This window comes from Mytilus californianus, unplaced genomic scaffold (genome assembly GCF_021869535.1).
Source record: "Mytilus californianus isolate M0D057914Y unplaced genomic scaffold, xbMytCali1.0.p SCAF_3, whole genome shotgun sequence".
NCBI classification, from domain to species: Eukaryota; Metazoa; Mollusca; class Bivalvia; order Mytilida; family Mytilidae; genus Mytilus; species Mytilus californianus.
The window spans coordinates 120453734-120471612 of NW_026262679.1; the positions used below are offsets into that span (position 1 = coordinate 120453734).

The following is a 17879-nucleotide window of genomic DNA, read 5'->3' on the forward strand; positions in this document are numbered from 1 at the left end:
TGACAGTTGTTTGGTTATTAAAATATTCTTAAAATAACATTTATTAGTACGTCAAAAATCCTCTCATATTCGTAAAACTAATTAGCCGTAACAATTTTTGTATGCCTATTGTACACTAGTCACAATCACCTTGATAATCCTACTGATAAGCTGTATACACAATACTAATTATAACTTCTGACTTACATTACTTCCGCATTTGTCAAATAATTTATTAGGACATTTGAAATTGGTCTTCTTAAAACGACCTTTTCTTTAGTTTTGTAAAAATCAATCGAAACTCTTGATCTCAAACCTTGAAATTTTAAAATATTCATAAACATTCTGTTTAAGCGAACTTATGAACCTTTAAATATATACAAGAAGGTTGAGAAACAAGTTTGAAGCAAAAGTTACTTAATCATAAATATTAATGGAAAAAAACTGTGTCTGCACAAATAATATTTTGCAATAAACGCAGCGTCATTACATTTATTCATATAATACGTATAATCAGAATGATAATAGTAAGTAATAGATTTATAAAAATATTTTTTGCGATAATTTTTGTTTGTTTGTTATATTTTCCTTGATTTTAGTTAATGAAAAAAGACGTTTATCCGATTACTCATTCCCAAATGCACTAAACTATTACATATATAACCGAAGAACTAAATTGGAAAGCGAAAAGTACAGAAACATAGTACAATGAAATTGATAGACAGCTACAAAAACTAAGCATAAAAACACGTTAATTAACTTACATTTCTGCGGGAATGTGATTTTTGTCATCAAAATGGACAATGATATTACAATCCACATTCCATTTAAATTCCTTATCTGAATAATAATAGAAAAAATACAGGGTGAGCCTTTTGGAATATTTGACTGTTACTGGTGCTATACCCAAGTCGAGGCATTCGTAATCAGTTGTATACTTTCAAGTCTTAATATCCGTTTTTAACCTTTTTTCTCCTAATTGTTCAATACTCTCTTCCATTCCCTATTTCAGAAAAATGTAAATATTGATTAGACAATTGTCTTTCCTATGGATAAAAGATAATAATTCTATAATTGAGGTGGATTGAAATATCGAAATACTAGTTCAACTAGTTATATTAAAGATGTTCAAAGATGTTAAGATAGAATGCATTGCAATCTATTCTAAATCAACGATTAAAAAAATGCAAATATCACGTTGTTAATTTTATGCTTCCGAAGCGTTTTTCTGGATTTACCTTCATCAGGAACGCTCAAAGTCGAGTATTTGAAAGACAAGGATGTAAAAGAACCAAAACAGTTGAAAGTGTGCAGATGCTATATATAATATATGGGAAACAAACCTTTTATCAAATTAGATTGTTTCATTACTAATAATTAATACGCTGCTTTTCATCTGTAAAAGTTCCATGATGGATGAGAGTGTTTTATGAGACTTATAAGAGTAAATTATCGGGTTAAATCTATTTCCCGGATACGGACACACGTTTGCCTACATTTCCGTTTGTTCATATTTAAACTATGGTTAAATACAATAAGTCAAAGTTATCATTTAGTTGTTAAGTATATACTAGATGTCTTTTCTAGTTGCAGTGATATAGAAGGGAGGTGGGAAAAAAGCCGGGGTGGGTTAGGGGCGGGCCTTCTGGTGTTCCAGAAATGAAAGCAGATCCTGCTCCACATGTGACACCCGTCGTGTTGCTGATGTCAGTACAAACCCGGTGATAAGTCTATAATTCGGTAGGTCACATTCGCGGAAAGAGGACAGGATAGTGGTTACAACAATTGGAACATATCCGACGGCATCTGTGAGACAGATATTTGATTACGGTCAACCAACTCGTGATGGCGTCCGAAAAATTGTTGAATGGAGGATTTCAACTTCACTACTTAAAACTCGTGGTTTCATAGCTTCCTTGTTAACAACAACACTTTATCAAGAAAATCATGATCGTAACTGGAAGCACTTGAATATCGTATCAACTTTGAGATGTATACTCAATATGTAAGCGCTGCTGGAATGTTGCAACATAGAAATGGAAAGTTCACAATTGAGAAGCTGAAATCGAGCTATGAGGCAGAACTTAACTGTATCTGTCACCAAACTTACTTTGAATTATTTAGAGTACATCATCTATATAGCAGTACTTGAAGTTAAAGGATAATGTTAGTTTCTTTTCGTTCTTCATAAGAAGCTCCTGTATGAAGTCAGTCTCATATGAATAAAGGAACAAATCGGCAAAAAATGGAGCACAGTTGGTTCCCATGGACATTTTTGTTTGTTGACAAACACACCATCCACACTTTTCAAAATATTTTGTCAATCAAGAAACCAAATATCTTGATAATGTCAGTTTTAGAGAACTTTTTGTTTGAATCAGAGTGATTTTTTACAAAGTACGATTTTTCCCTCTCTAAGACAAGATAATTGAATCTATGTTGGTCATTCTTTCTAATGAAACAAAGCAGGACAATTTTTTTCAATTTGTCTTTTAGTTTAAAATGGCCAATTCTTATAGAAAAGTGGAATGTTTTAATACTATTGCAATAGGAAATAGACTTAGATTGTATGTACTTAAACAGATCTTTGGATTTTTTTAGTATCCACATCTGATTCACGTCGCCTCTAGAGTAGGTAGTTACACAATAACTTTGAAGCCCGTCTTTGAAACTTAAAGCACATTTACATCATTTATGAACTGGAATTTTACAGACAAAATATATGAGTTAAATCATGCCAGATACAAAAAAGAATAATAAAATATCGAACTCCAAGGTTATTTTCAAAAGGGGAAGTCCAAAACAATTTTCAACATCAAACGTACACAAAGCACCTGCTACTTGCAGATGTGGTACCCTTGAATAAGAAGGTGAACATGTAGCACCAACCGATAAAGTACAATGAAGTAGTAAATAGAAATACGACCTATTGTCGTACACATAACCCATGTTTCTGAATTAATAGGAAGGCTAGTGACAACACATTAGAAATTCTAAAACAAATATCAATTTAATAGCCAAACAAACTAAGGTTTAAAATCTCAATTATTACCATATGTATCTCAATCACGACTTTGCAATTTATAATTTTTATGTTCTACGCTAAATATTAATTGCCACTTAACATATTTGAATAATATTGAATGAGCACTACTAGTATACAAAATATCTTCAAAATATTTTCAAGTTTTCCTGAGGCTTTTGCCATTATATAATATTAAACTCAATATGTTGATTTTTTGTTTCCTTACATTTGAAAAAATTGTTGTAAGGTTAAGCAGTGAAGAGAAAATTATATGAACAGTAAACATACATACTGTATCTTTACACTTCATCCATTGAATATGTACTGATAAAGACTTTTGTCTGTTATTCATTAGTTGTAAATGGCTTTGTACTGGCTTTCATTAACTACGAGAACTCTTATTTCGGTACTTTGTGCTATTGATCTTATGTTTTGTTTTGTTTTTGTGCTTCGTACCGATCTGTTGCGTTAAGCCTTTTTCAACTGATTTTCACAGTTTGTTCTTTTGTTGTTCTTTTAAACCACTGTTTCCAGGTTAGGGGAGGATAGATGTGCTCACACACATTTTTAATCCCGCCACAATCTGTATGTGCCTGTCCCAAGTCAGGAGCCTGTAATTTAGTAATTGTCGCGTGTTGCTGTATATCATATTTATTTTTCGTTCATTGTTTTATACATAACGCAGGCCGTTTGTTTTCACGTTTGAATTGCTTTACATTTGTCATTTCAGGACCTTTTATAGCTTACTATGCGGTATGGGTTTGCTCATTTCATTGTGGAAGGCCGTACGGTGACCTATAGTTGTTAACCTCTATGTCATTCGGTCCCTTGAGGAGAGTTCTCTCATTTGCAATCATACCACACCCTGCCTGTCCGATATCAGGATTCTGTAATTCAGTGGTTGTGGTTTGTTCATATGTATTTGTTTTTCTTTAGTTGAATTGTTACAAATAGGCCTGTTAGTTTTTTCGCTTGAATTGTTTTATAATTGTCTTGTCGGGCCTTTTATAGCTGACAATATGGTATTAGTTTTCTCATTGCATATGGGGACTTACAATTGATTATATCTGCGTAATTTGAACTCTGGTTGATAGCTGTCTCATTAGCAATTATACTACATCACCTTATTTTTCATGTAATTCTTAATATTTTTTTCATTTAGATGGATTATTTTACAAAAGAATCGATAAGTTGCAGGCGACAATTTTATATCGTACCAAAATATTTACAGCAGCACAAACAAATCAATTATATGTTCATATTTCCCGTAATTTGTAAAAAGTAAAATAACAAAAATACCGAACTCCAAGGAAAATTCAAAACGAAAAGTCCCTTATCAAATGGCAATATCAAAAGCTCAAACACATTAAACGAATAGAAAACAACTGTCAGATTCCTGAATTGGTACAGAAAATGGTGGATTATTCCTGGTTTTATAGCTAGCTAAAACTCTCACTTGTATGACAGTCGCATATAATTCCATTATATTGACAACAATGTGTGAGCAAACCAAACAGACATAATAGGTAAAAATGTCAAAAATTGGGGTATAGCAGTCAACATTGTGTTATAAGCCTAATCACTATCAAACAAAGAATGATGTCAACAAAGAACAACAAAATGGCATATAGACATTCTATAGACAAAGCACATAAGCAAAAATGAAAGACAAGAATACAAAAAATGACCAGAGCACAATAAGACAATGGCGGGATGTATAAATACCAAGCCACGCCAAAAGGGTGATACCAAAAATGGACTAAACAGTAAAGTTAAAAATATACAAAGACAAATAAAAAAGAACACTATAACACGTAATTAAGATGATATACAACGTCAGTACCTAGAATCTTCAGAAATTAATGGGACCCAATCAGAAAAGTTTGGATTGTTAACGGAAAGAACATCATCAATATATCTAAATGTGAAATTAAATTATCTGATTTCTTTGATCTTCTTGTTTTGACAAGTGTCGGAAGAAACTCTGACTCATATGAAAATAAGAAGAGGTAGGCAAGGAGAGGCGCACAGTTCGTTCCCATTGGAATGCCGATAATTTGTTGAAAAAGTTCAAAATTAAGTTGTCAATAAGAAACTCCAGCATACTGATCACTTGTTCCTCTGTGTAGTTTGTTTTACCTTTTTGTTCACTATTAACAAAACATGCCGAATGGAACCCCAAAGCAATAAATGTATAGCTTATGCTACCATTTTAATATTGAAAAGCATTGTGTATTATTTCTTCAAGACGATTTTTCAATTTCACATAAGGCATGGTGGTATAAAGGGTTGAAAAATCTAAGTTTTTGATAGAATTAATTCCAGAAGTTCTTTAGAGGTTTTTTAAAACCCGTCATTTTTTTTCTTGATATGTCCTGTACCAAGTCAGGAATATGACAGTTGGTATCACACAGTCCGTTTCTATGTATGTTGATGTTTGTCTTTGTTGTAGTTCAGTGTTTCTGTTGTTCCGTTGTTTACCTCTTATAATTGATGTGTTTCCTTCGGTTTTAGTTTGTTATCCGGATTTGTGTTTGCTTAATCGAATTATGAATATTGAACAGCGGTATACTACTGTTGCCTTTATTTTATAGAATCAGCAAGTGGTTAATACGCGAGTAAATAGTTTCGCAGTATTTCTGAAGACCTTCTTTCACTGCGGACAGAATTTTTGTCAATCTAATGGACAATGCCTTTGTAGAACATGCAAATGAGCCGGCAATATACCGTTGTTTGTACGAAATTTCGTGAAGCTTAAGTATCCAATACAAACAAGGTAAGTCCTCAGCTTTGCTGTTCAATGTAATGTTCATTGAAGCCATGAAGGACTTATGATTTGTCAAAATCTCATCCTTGTCAGATGATATGTTTTTGTATGTGGGATTACATGTACCTGTGTGCTCATTTACTCTCAATTTTTCAAGACACTCGTAGCAGTATGATTTACGTACAAAAACAATATCATTTGAAACTTTGTACGCTGGACAACATTATTTGAAGCTTTTTCCGTAATTGTGCCTATAGGATTTTTAATAATTTTATTCGTTCATACTTTCTGTACCTTATTATTGTGCTTTTACGCATTAAAATCAGTATGCCAACTATAAAAAATTGAAAACAACACGTTTAATAATTTCATGCGTCCGAAGCGCTTTTCTGGATTTACCTTCACCAGGAACGCTCAAAACCACTTGTAATGATATGATCGTAAAAATATGACCCATTAAATACCAGTTTAATAATTGAATATGGGAGGCGCAAAAACGTTTTTGAAGATCTTAAATTTAGATAGTATTTAATGTATAGATTGAATAGCCCGTTAAAGGGGTCACGGACATTTTCTTTTGTTCCAGAGTGTAATAAATGCATAAGCAGATAAATTAACAGATCCTCTGATTAACGCTTCTTATTACTTGAACAAAGTATTTAGAAAAGATTGTAGTCTTGTTCTTTTTTATTCAGCTACTTATACATTTGAACCGTCTTGGGTTATTTGGAATAGATTTGAATTTTGTCCGTAAACATATACTTCTTTGGGTAAGTTTGCTTTATCTAGATTTGTTTATTCTTTTAACGTCAATTTTGGCTAAATAGCGTCTCAGTATTCAAGTTTTATACAACCTTTGCCTTCTATTATTTAGATTTGAGCGTGCCTGATTACTGTTAATCAAAAGAATGGATTCTGCAACATTTAAATTTATGTCATCAAAATTGAAGATGATATATATTTCTAATTCCTTATCTACGCAATAAACTAAACAAAAACAAAACCACAGTTTTAGACTGTTTGTATCTTATAGGAGCTAGACCAAGTAGTCAATGTCGTTAAACATCCTCATAATAGTTCACACGATGCGTATCGAATTTTTATGATTTTTTTCAAACAATTAGATATATTGTCTTATTCTATAAATTAGATTTTCTATTGTAAGATGGTCAAGTTAATTCGGAAAGTAAAAGGGAAAGAACATAGAAAGGGGCAACCAAAAACAATTGGTCGTAGGAAAACTTTTAAAACAACATCTTGGCCAAAAGAAAAAAGTCATACAATGAATAATCTTAAATATTAATTTAACTGCACAATCGAAAGTAGATTTACGTTTGTTTAATGTTCTGTATGCAATATCTTTCTTTGGTTTCTTGGAACATGTTGCATTTATTAATACAACGCAATCAATAAATGATGATGAAGTATCAAGGTCAACCCTTCAATACGAAAATGTTAAGGAAGATACATTTTATATAAAATAAACATTTTAACCGTATTCATAAAAAAGAGTCATTTACAAAAATCCATGACATATTTGACTGTTGTCCTAGATTCTGCATTGGTATCTTCAAACTCATTACATTCGAAGCAAAATTTCAAAATTAACCGATTTTAAGATATTTTCAATTATATTTACATATGAACCATAGACTTACCAAAAAATAGTTACCACGAGATCGTTTTCAGAGTGTCAGATGTCAACCAATTATCGTCTTTGGTTAAGGTATATTTAACTATGTTACCTGCATCAAATCTGATGATGAAAGCGCCATTTTGTTTTATAAATAAACATCTGTAACATAGTTATCTTTATTTCTGTAATTAAGTCATAGCATAATATCAACAAATTATACAATTCAATTGAGAAGGCGTCAAAGAAAACAGGATAATAAGCAATTCAATAAAATGTTAACAAATAATGATAGGAGCTTTCTTATATTTTGACCAAAGGTACAAACGAACGTCGAGGGGGCATGCTTTACACGCCAACGATAACAAAAAAACACACATTCAACATCTGAAAATAAAGACAATAAGAATGGACATAGACTTACGTCTGATACGTTGCTTATACTTTCAAACTTTTAATTGAGTATCAATGCATAACGCAAATTCACTACGCGTACATAAAAAACAAAAACAAACGATCGGCTCTCTAATTGCCTTTCTATATGGAAAAGTCACAAAGAGGTTATCGACATAAATCAAAATGTCACCAGACGTTCAAAACGGCCCTCGCATATTATAGCCCGGTATTAAATATCAGAAATAAATAACAGTAATACCAATTTTAGCTAAGAACAAATTCCCGGACTCTAAAATAACTTTCAATATAAAAACCTGGATTCCGTTTATTTTCAAGTCGCGAACTTCATCGATTTATGACTTGAAAATATATAAGAATATAGGCAATAATTATTTACTAAAAATATTAATCTTATATTAATTCTTTATCTAATATTCAACCCAATTTCTAAAAAGGTGAGAAACTCAAAGTTTAACGTCCGAGATCTGGGCAATCTTAACTTTGATTACGTTTTGTTTTCATCCGTTGATTGACAACGTAAATCACGCCCCGTATCTCCCGCTTTGCAAATCGTTTCGCAGAATTAATAGCCGTGAAAACAAAGTAAAACAATAATAACATCTTTAAGTTTCATCATAGGATATTACCTTATCATGCATTCAGAAATAATTATAAACAACTTTACAACGAGCACATACATTCTAATAATAACAAGTTAAGAGATTAATGTTATCAAAGAACGATAACTCAAGCGCAATCACACTGTAAAGAAAAGAATAAAAATTTAATCATTTAAAATACCATGAGGCACATCAATACATATGTTATAATAACTTCGCAGGAAATTACGTATGAATAGCTTACATGATTGAATACCACAACTAGAAACAAACTGGTTAATAGCGTGAAAATGAATTATGAAAATAAGGAGTGGTGGACAGATTGTCAATGAGACAACTATCCACCAAAGTTCAAATGAAGTGGATTTTAGCTCTTATAGGTCACCTCACGGCCTTCAACAATGAGAAAAATCCATCCCGTATTGATAACATAAAATATGGTATCTTAACAATGCATACAGTATAACTTAAAAGAAAAGAACATGCAACTGCAGCACATGGAAACTATTAATGCATACAATAAGGTAATGGATTATAGCAACTCCTGCACGGGGAAATTATCAAAGCATACAACAAGTAATGGATTATAGTAATTCTAGCATGAAGAAAATATTGAAACATACAATAAAGTAATGGATTATAGCAACTCCAGCACGGGGAAAATATTAAAGCATACAAAAAGTAATGGATTATAGCAACTCCAACATGAAGAAAATATTAAACCATACAATATAGCAACTCCAACATGAAGAAAATATTAAAACATACATTATAGCAACTCCAACATGAAGAAAATATTAAAGCATACAATAAAGTAATGCATTATAGCCAATTTATAACATAAACTGCTAGTTGACCAGGTATAAATGAATTTTTCTTTTCATAAAAAATAGTACTTATAGTTGTACATTAGACACAAAAATCACTTCTATTTATGTTCCTATTTCATTTAAAAGAATAGGTATGAAATTAACGAAAATAGTCAAACATAAAATACTGAAGTGTGTAAACAAAAAATTGCAACGTCCAGGTTAGAAGTCCGTGGACTGGAGTGCCGAATAAACAAGTATTTGAAATTTATCTGGTGCCAAGGATAGCTTTCACAAACGGCACTTTCCAGGGCTACCAATATTTTACAGAAAGAGTCTTCATTTGTTGTACATATAAGGCATTTTAAGTCACAAAAATAATTCTCTGACGTAATGTTTTGACAATTTGTTACTACTGTAAGACATGTACAAGAGCTTCTTTAACATGTATTTTCAATGGTTCGAAGGACCCTTTGGGATAATTAAACAAATGTGACTCATTTGAAATGGATCATATCCAAGATTGTCTACCCTTCAAATTTCTCTCACTTCGGATAGCGCCCTCAAAGAAATGATCTTTTACGGATGACATTTCTTGATATTCACCCTTTTTACGGTCCATAATTGTATATACTGAAAGAGAAAAATAGTATAAAATATGAAAAATAACAACAACTCTAACATCAAACATTTTGAAATCTAATATTTCGCGTAATAAAAACACATCCATTTTCTGACACCTTTTTGAAACAAAAAAGCGGAAGTTCAAATCCTGTATTAAGACCAGTAAAAATTCTGTATTGACCGGCTTTTCTGTATTAGACCTGTATAAACGACCAGTTCTCAGACACATGGAATTGTATTAACTGGACAATTAATAATGTATTTTAAGACATTGGTTAATAGATAGACCTAATAAAATACTCACATTGTTTATTTCAGAAATCAAAATATTACAACACAAGCGATATGGATACTAATAATTACATTAATAAATACGGGATATACAAAAACAGGTATAGTTAAAATGACGTTTAATTATATTGTGTCAGGGACAGTTCTTATTTGAGCTGGTGCGTGTTATGCATAAAATATCACCAATTGTTTACAAGTTTGTTATCTATTAAGCACTCATCTACGCTAATGACTCAGTTTGTTGATAAATAGAGCACTAACCTAAGTTATGAAATTGAGGAAAACCATTATGTGGAACATTTTCTTTTTAATACTTCTATGGATTTTTATCGCCAATTACCCAAGAAATCAGCGAAAAATGCACACATTGAAAATGCAGACGAAATTAACAAACAGAAGCGCAGAGAAGCGCATAACATACAATGGACGAAACATTTCAACAGAGTTTGAACAATATTATAAGAACGTATCAACCGATAAACTAATGGACCCTCTCATTCACAAACATCGATATTGTTCGTTACTTCATACCACTAGAAAGTGTAAAAATAAACATGTATTCTTGCTAGTTCTTGTTTATTCAGCTACATGCAAATTCGAAGAACGTCAGGTTATAAGGAAAACATTTGGATCTATTTCAAAATTTGACAATAAACATATTGAATATGTCTTTGTTCTTGGGCAAACCGCGAATGATACTCAGCAGATGGACATTGAACAGGAAAGTGTCAAATACAAAGACATGATACAAGGAAATTTTATAGACAGCTACAGAAATTTAACATATAAACGAGTATTTAGTTTGTTCTGGGTGAATAAGTTCTGCAACAATGTGACTTACGTCTTAAAAATTGACGATGATATCACCGTTAACATTCCATTTCTAATTCCTTATCTCAGGGATAAACAGAACAAAACTTCAGTTTTAGAATGCTTTTATCTTATAGAGGCCGGTCCATATCGTGATCGTCGTTATAAATGGTATTTGTCTCTGTCTGAATACCCTTTTGCAACGTTTCCTCCTTATTGTGCAGGACCTTCCTCTATTATGTCCGCTGACGTTATAAGAGAAATGTATGAAGCGACAACAATTATGCCTTTCTTTTGGCTAGAAGATGTCTATGGTGGTGGTTTTTTACCCTGGATTTCACGTATAAAAATAGTTCATCCGAAGAATTATATAAAAGATTTGCGGGACAGTTTGAAAGACAAGCCATGCCATTTGTTTTACATAAACAATTTAAAGAATACACGTCATCCATATGTTATGTGGAGCGCTATAGAAAAATATACACAAAACTTTTGTGTAAATATAAGTAAGAAAGTGTAATTTTTTATGCACGGTTGAATTCATCATAAATTTTAATATTCATTTATCAATTAATTCATATACGTATTAAAGGATTTAATGTTTACCATCTTAGCTATTTCAGAGGTCAAATAAAAGTGCTCCTCTTAAAATTTCATCCCTTCCATACTTATATTGTGGCATTACTCAATATTATGCTTTTCCCAGACGAGTTTTGGCATCTTTAAGCTTAATCCGTTGGATGACTACTGATGAATGCTTAAGTCTGCACAAACACGGTAGTATTTTGATAGTTTATTCCATATTGAGCTATTAAGCTACTTTTTTAAGTAATAAGAGGTTTGAGCACTCACAAACATGTCAAATATAAATGAAATAGACACTTTATGAATTTCGTGCATCAGAAGCGTTTTCTGGATTCACTTTGCCAGGAACGCTCAAACCTGAACATTTGATGAGTCTTTCGCAGACGAAACGTGTGGCTAGCGTACAAACTTTAAACCTTGTATCAATGAGGAGTTTATTTACAACCACTGGGTCGATGCCACTGCTGGGGGGATTTCCTCCCCGAGAGAATCGCCAGCCCAGTAGTCAGTATTTCTGTGTTGACATGATGTAGTCATAATTATAAATCAACTGTTCACAAAACTTTGAATTTTTCGACATACTAAGGATTTTCTATCCCAGAAATAGATTACCTTTAGCAAAACATTTCGGATCTTTGGGTCCTCTGTGCTTTTTTAATCGTTTTTTTCATATGCATATTGACCATTGAGGTTCCAATGTATATTGAGACTTATCAACGGATTTGTAATTACGTTGGTAAAAAACGACGAGTTCTACTAATAGAACAGGACCTGTCTATCCTTTTGGGGCCCATGTATTCACCAATTACTTTGTTCTTTAGAGGTTGGTATTCCGTTTGCTTTAGATATCAGTGAATTATTACGTTTATTTATTTTTTTTAACTGTACGTTTTTATTTTATACCGTTAATATTGGTTATCCATAATTTGTCTTCAAAAACCGCTATCATATTACAAAATTTCACATTCGATTCAATTTTTAGGATCAGACAAAATACATTCATCAATCCGCTTTTGTATGATGCGTAATCTTCTGATATGACTCTTTAACTTATCCAAATAGAAGTATAACGACTGGTGTCACTATTTGGTCAGGAACTGCTTACCCTTTCGATGGACATGAGATCACACTGTTGCTCAATCTTCAGTTTTCTCTATAACTAATTATTGTTGCTTTTTTCGTCTTTTTGAATTTCACCATCTTATTATGTCTTGTTTTTCTACGTCTATGAATTTTGAAGAAACAATCACTGTAGTCAATATGAAATTATTAACACTCTGGAAAATAAAAGGAAATAAAAGAAAGTCACAATATATATTTTGAATTATTATTTGTTTTTAAGTTCACATTACATTTTTATATTCTTTATACAAATGTGTACAGGAAGTTTAGTTTTCTATGCAAATAACTTGTATTTTTTGTTTGGTTTCCGCTGTAAAATGACTCATAAGAGAATATCGACATAAATCTTTAACCCCGTATCTACATCCTGATATTTGATTTAAAGTTTCAATTTCAACAGCAAACAATTTTTTTTTTGCCTTTATAATTTACATTTTTTTAATATGATATTTAGCTAGCTGCTTCTCATGGTTACACTTTCCTTCTTTGACGTTAAATTTTATTTTCTTTGGATATTATTGATACGATAATTTTCGGAAAATTGGCAGTTTATAAAGTTTTGAATTATTGGAAACACTAAGGTTTTTCTATCCCTAGAATATATGACCAATGACGTATTTTGCACATTGTTTTCCCGCTTCTTGTCTGATTTGGTCTTCTACATTTTGTATTCGAGCAACTCTGATGAGTCTTATCTTGACGAAATGTGCGTCTGGCATAACAAATGCAAGCCTGGTATCTATGATGCACAAAATCAACTAACGGTTATCTTCTTCTCAATGTTATATACTTAATCTCTGTCGTTGTATTTCACTTTCTTTGATGATGATGTTTGGTTATCTCTTATGGTTAGATGTTTAATCTCTGTCGTTATATCTGACTTTCTTCGATGATGATGTTCGGTTATCTCTTATGGTTTGATGTTCAATATCTGTCGTTATTTCTGACTTTCTTCGATGATGATGTTCGGTTATCTCTTATGGTTAGATGCTCAATCTATGTCGTTATATTTTATTTGTTTATGATAATGTTTGATTATCTTCTGCCTAGATACGAATGTTTTCTCAGTATCTTCTCACAAATGGTGTTAAACACCAATTTTCTCGAATATCAAGAAGCAAAGGTAGAATACAAATGTACTTTCAGTTTGCTATGATATGATACTTTGTGTTTAAGTTCGCTTGCACCTTTTGTTGTGTTGTCTCTTGTATCGATATGAATGCGTTACTGGACTGACTTTTATTGTTCGTTCTTCTATTTACCTGTTGTTATTCTACTGATCAAGAGTATAAAGGGAAAAGCTATAATACCTTTATATAGGTTAAATATACACTGATAAAGATCTATCGAATACTGAAACTATATCTTATTTCTTGATTGAAGAAATAATAGAGAAACCACGGTGGTTGCAAACAGTGCTTTCAATGAGATTTTTCTCTTTTCATCCACTTATAAATTTAGTTTTGTTCTCATTTTTCAGTCCTTAATTGAGCCTCTGAATATTGCTGTCGGGCAAATGGAAACATAATAGTTCGTTTTGTCACAATAAATATTTAGATTTAGAAAGCAGATATGAAAGTTCTAGGAACCCATCATAACGGCAGCTAGATATTGATTGATATGTGATTGTTCTCAAACTGTTTACATTAAAAAGTATGAATACTATTATTTCTTTTCTCGTGTTCTATGCTACCATCGTTAACCGAACATTTTATTCGTGTCCAATTTAAATTTAAAAAACCTACAATAACATATCTGATAGTAATATCAACCCATATGTTAACAATATACCTAATTGTCATGTAAAATTTGTCTCGTCAATCTACAAACTGTCCCAACCGCCATCAAAATGAATCAAAGAAGTTACTTAAGGACACACATCACATCTAATCAGATAAACACTAAAACAAAGCATGTTAAGGAAACGTTTCATACAAACACTCAGCAGCATGAGGGAACCGAATGTTTGATAAATTTGAAAATAGTGTACTGTTGAAAAAATACTCCGATTCTAATATATAATCCTAAAAATCTAACATCAGCAAATTCATGTCGATAATATAAGAATGAAAAACATAATACAAGTAAATTAAAAGTAAGGGTGTGGTGCATATTTGCCAATGTGGCAATTATCCACCATGCAATATCAATCGAGAATATTCACGACTGTAAACAAATAATCCTATTTTTGATATTCAAATACGACGTTCAGTATATTGTTTTTATTAAATAAAAACAGAATAACAAACCCTTTTCTTTGATACATCTAGCGTATGTTGGAATATCTATATGAATTAATATCACTGCACTTTTTGGCGTATGAATATATGTGAATGGCCAACAGTTGTCATAATAGAGAAAAATTGTTAATTCGAGAAGATGGGTGCACTTTTTGCAATTATTCAAAGCGAAAATATGTTTAAATTCGCTGGGAGTATGATTAACTGTTTATGTGTGACATATTTATTCAATTAGTTTAAATTATCAAGGCGCAAATCTTTAGTCGGAAATCTCATGTGAGCGTAGTGTAAAAGCTGGGGAGAGTTGAGAGTGAAAATAAACGAGTTGTTTCACATAAGACATTATCGGGAAATATCACCTTAGGAAATCCATATAAATCATCATCATCTATATGATAAAATTATATAATACAGTCGTTATGGATTAATTGCATGAATAATACAGGATATTGGAAAAAAGGTATACTTAAAAATTACTTTAAAAACTTATTTATAAGAACTTTTTTCATTTGAGATGGAGCTTACTATGCATACGAAACCATTTATTTTTTACATTTAAACACTCCATGTTTTGATACATCAAGTCCTTATCTAAATTTCTGACTCCAGTTTTTCAAAACATAAAGCACTAATCTAAGTTATAAAAATGAGGAAATTAATACTTTGGAAAATTTTCCTTGTAATATTTCTATGGATTTTAATTTACAATTATTCAAGATATCACCGAAGAATACACAGCAATTTTACGTCCGTTTCAAATAGTATGCCAGATTTCAAAAACCATTTTGTACAAAGATTGAAAATACAGAGGAAATTACAAAACAGAAGCCGTGAGGTCATAACATACAATGGACGAAGTATTTCAACAGAGTTTGAACTCTTTTATCTGAACGTTTCAACCGATAAACTGACGGACCCTCTTATTCAGAGACATCGTTATAAATCGTTACTTAATACCAGTACAAAGTGTGAAGAAATACATGTATTCTTGCTAGTTCTTGTTTATTCAGCTACATACAAGTTTGACGAACGTCAGGTTATAAGGAAAACATTTGGATCTATTTCAAAATTTGACAATAAACATATTGAATATGTCTTCGTTCTTGGGCAAATCATGAATGATACTCAGCAGATGGAAATTAAACAGGAAAGTGTCAGATACAGAGACATTATACAAGGAAATTTTATAGACAGCTACAGAAATTTAACATATAAACGAGTATTCAGCTTGTTCTGGGTGAATATATTTTGCAACCATGTGACTTATGTCATAAAAATTGACGATGATATCACCATCAACATCCCATTTCTTATTCCTTATCTTAGCAATAAACTGAACAAAACCAAAGTTTTAGAATGTTTTACTGTTATAGGAGCTAGACCAAAGCGTCGGACTCGCAGTAAATGGTATATATCTCCGTCTGAATACCCTTTTGCAACGTTTCCTCCTTATTGTGCAGGACCTTCCTCTATTATGTCAGCTGACGTTATACAAGAAATGTATGAAGCGACAAACTTTGTGCCTTTTTTGTGGCTTGAAGATATTTATGGTGGTGGATTTTTACCTTGGATTTCACGTATACAGATAGCTCAACCGAAATGTTATATAAAAGATTTGAGAGCAAGTTTGAAAGAGAAGCCACGCCATTTATTTTACATAAATAATATTAAGAATGCAAGTCATCCCTATATAATGTGGAACGCTATAGAATACTATTCACAAAACCTTGTGTGATCGCTGTTTTTTTTTTTGAAAAAAGAATAAAAGTTAACAGATAAAATAATTTAAAACATATTTTATACGAACAAACATTTCACAGAGGAAACCTACGTTCACAGAGTGAACCAGACAGTGTTCAAGTTTAGTTATCTCAAACTATTATTTTATCAGTCTAATTTGAAGAATGGCGTTTTGTCAATATGGCACTAAAACGGGAAAATATAAGAACCTTGGGCTTTGACTATACTTCTTGTTGGTTTTTGTTTATTAGCTCTTCATTTTTTAATATGTTTTAGATTTTTTTAAATTGGCCTCGGGCATCACTAAAGATATATATATCATCGAAATGCACGTCTGGTGCAAAATAATTGATACCGTTCATGTTAATTTGTCAAAACATAAATATCAAAATAAATCTATTGCTATTTGTTATTTTACTTTTTTCTATTTGTATTTTGAAGTGCCACCATCGTTTTACCAGTTCTTATTTTGACAATCAAAGATTTGATAGGCTTGGAGTCTTGGGCAATCTATCATGTCCTGTTATATGATGCAAACCACGTGTTTATTATATGAAAATAATCAAGATGTGATATTTTAGAATCTTGAAAACTAAGGTATTATCTTTAAGGGTATACGATACAGTTGCAGGGTAGGTAATGACGTCGTTAATGTAAAATGTCATTTGTCGCGACGTCAATTGTGACATAATGGGAAAAGTTGCAATTTTTCGACTGAATTTCAATCATAAGCTTGAAAACAATTTCATGAACCCCTCTTTTTGAAATGACTTTTGACTTGATTATGTATGAACATTATTTGTACCAATACTTATGAACAAAACACCAAGAATTTTTTATATAAATAAGTTACATATACAGCACAAAATGACCGTTTATTTTCTAAAATGAAGAAAAAAAAAAGGAAAAAAAAAACAATGCCAAAGTATTGTTTCATAAATGAAATCATCATAGATACTAGGCTTAAAATCGTGTAGGTTTGACGTGCGTTTCGTCTACAAAATAATCATTAGTGACGTTCGAATTAAAAAAATTAAAAGGCCATAAAAAACGAAGTTGAAGAGATTTGATAAACTTAAAGCTTTCTAAATGTTTTTACAAAATTCCGCTTCAAGTCATATGATACGAGTTTCTTGTAATTTTAATGTTATCGCAATTATTGAATCAATGCATGCATATATAGTGAACTTTGTCCTGTATGCACGTTTTTTTTTATATTTATCACGAATCTATTACGT

General features: G+C 31.6%; 2 protein-coding genes across 3 annotated transcripts; both read left to right on the plus strand.

Moving 5' to 3' along the window:
* The first annotated feature begins 5281 nt into the window (after positions 1 to 5281).
* On the plus strand, positions 5282 to 12854 carry LOC127735992 (beta-1,3-galactosyltransferase 5-like). 2 transcript variants are annotated; one of them, XM_052246489.1, is made up of 3 exons: positions 5282 to 5780; positions 6467 to 6541; positions 10172 to 12854. In XM_052246489.1, the coding sequence occupies exon 3, from the start codon at positions 10413 to 10415 to the stop codon at positions 11472 to 11474; it is 1062 nt and encodes a 353-aa protein (XP_052102449.1). In that variant the 5' UTR covers positions 5282 to 5780; positions 6467 to 6541; positions 10172 to 10412; the 3' UTR covers positions 11475 to 12854. The 2 variants fall into 2 exon arrangements, with proteins under 2 accessions (XP_052102449.1, XP_052102450.1); XM_052246490.1 differs by lacking the exon at positions 6467 to 6541.
* A 2066-nt stretch (positions 12855 to 14920) lies between these two features.
* Positions 14921 to 17053, plus strand: LOC127735991 (beta-1,3-galactosyltransferase 5-like). The gene has a single exon (XM_052246488.1). The coding sequence runs from the start codon at positions 15548 to 15550 to the stop codon at positions 16634 to 16636; it is 1089 nt and encodes a 362-aa protein (XP_052102448.1). The 5' UTR covers positions 14921 to 15547; the 3' UTR covers positions 16637 to 17053.
* The last annotated feature ends 826 nt before the right edge of the window (positions 17054 to 17879 follow it).

Bases quoted from the DNA above. Each gene is read 5' to 3' on its own strand.
- LOC127735991 (XM_052246488.1), top strand. From the start codon at position 15,548: ATGAGGAAATTAATACTTTGGAAAATTTTCCTTGTAATATTTCTATGG.
- LOC127735992 (XM_052246489.1), top strand. From the start codon at position 10,413: ATGAAATTGAGGAAAACCATTATGTGGAACATTTTCTTTTTAATACTT.